Raw genomic sequence first — 962 nt, 5'->3', positions numbered from 1 at the left:
AAAAAAAACCCCTTCTATGTGCAGGCACCGTGTTCAGTATGGTGCATGTATTACCTAACAGGCCTCACTTCAACTGCACTGTGCCCATTTTATAGAAGAGAAGAACCTTCCTGATAGAGTGAACAAGTGCTGAAGGCCCCGAGGCAGGAATGAGGTGGGAATGTGAGAGAAATGGGAAAGGGCTGGCGGGGCAAGAGCACAGTGGACGCCTAGGAGAACTCCCGGGGATGAGGACAGATGCGCCTAGCCAGGGCTTCTTAGTCCTGCCACCCTCTGCCTACCCCTCCCTGCACTGCCCAGGGCCTGGAGTTATCTCCGGAGCAGTCAGGGGCAGTGTCCCGGCCTCGGTGGATCCCCTGCCTCCAGGTTCTGCCCGTGCTCTGCTCTGTGCATCACACTCAGGTCACTGCCTTGTCCTGCCTGCCCGCTCCCCGGTCCTCACTGAGTCCTGCGAAGGCTGTGCTTCCCCAGCTGGACTGGCCTTCTCTGGCCTCCCCAGCCAGCTGCATGGCCCAGACCCGGGCCTGTGTCCTGAAAAAGGCCATTTCTAGCCTTTCTGTGCCTGGACTTGAGGGAAAGCCCCTCCCACAATTCATTCAGTTGCATAAAAAACTTCTGCTGAGCACCTACTGTGTGCCTGATGCTGCTGAGCACCTACTGTGTGCCTGATGCTGAGGATGCAACATGAATGAGACACAGAAGTCCCTGATGAATGGAGGATGTGTTCTCATAGGGAGACGGATGAACAGAAATGAGATAGGACAAGCAAAGCGTGTGGTGCGTGGATGGTGACGAGGGCCATGGAGAAAGGGCTACTGAGGATGGGGCTGGGGCAGGGCAGCGAAGCAGGGGGTGTCCCAGAATGGTCTTGGGCCAGGGGCCGCTGGGTGGGGTCATACCAGAGCCATTTTGTTGCCATCCTCTCTCTTCTCTGGCATGTTCACCAGGCATGAAGTCACTTC

The 962-nt window shown here is 56.9% G+C and overlaps 1 protein-coding gene across 1 annotated transcript in view; it reads right to left on the bottom strand.

Moving 5' to 3' along the window:
- Positions 1 to 962, bottom strand: part of MROH7 (maestro heat like repeat family member 7) — a 51793-nt gene that overhangs the window by 39156 nt on the left and 11675 nt on the right. The window contains 1 exon segment of the mRNA XM_023515097.1: positions 900 to 958. Within this exon segment, the coding sequence (XP_023370865.1) occupies positions 900 to 958 (59 nt within the window).

The sequence above is a fragment of the Otolemur garnettii genome, unplaced genomic scaffold, assembly GCF_000181295.1.
Source record: "Otolemur garnettii isolate 467f Iridium unplaced genomic scaffold, OtoGar3 scaffold00066, whole genome shotgun sequence".
In the NCBI taxonomy this organism is placed as follows: domain Eukaryota; kingdom Metazoa; phylum Chordata; class Mammalia; order Primates; family Galagidae; genus Otolemur; species Otolemur garnettii.
The sequence above is the reverse complement of the archived record's forward strand: the minus strand, read 5'-3'. Positions and strand labels throughout refer to the sequence as shown.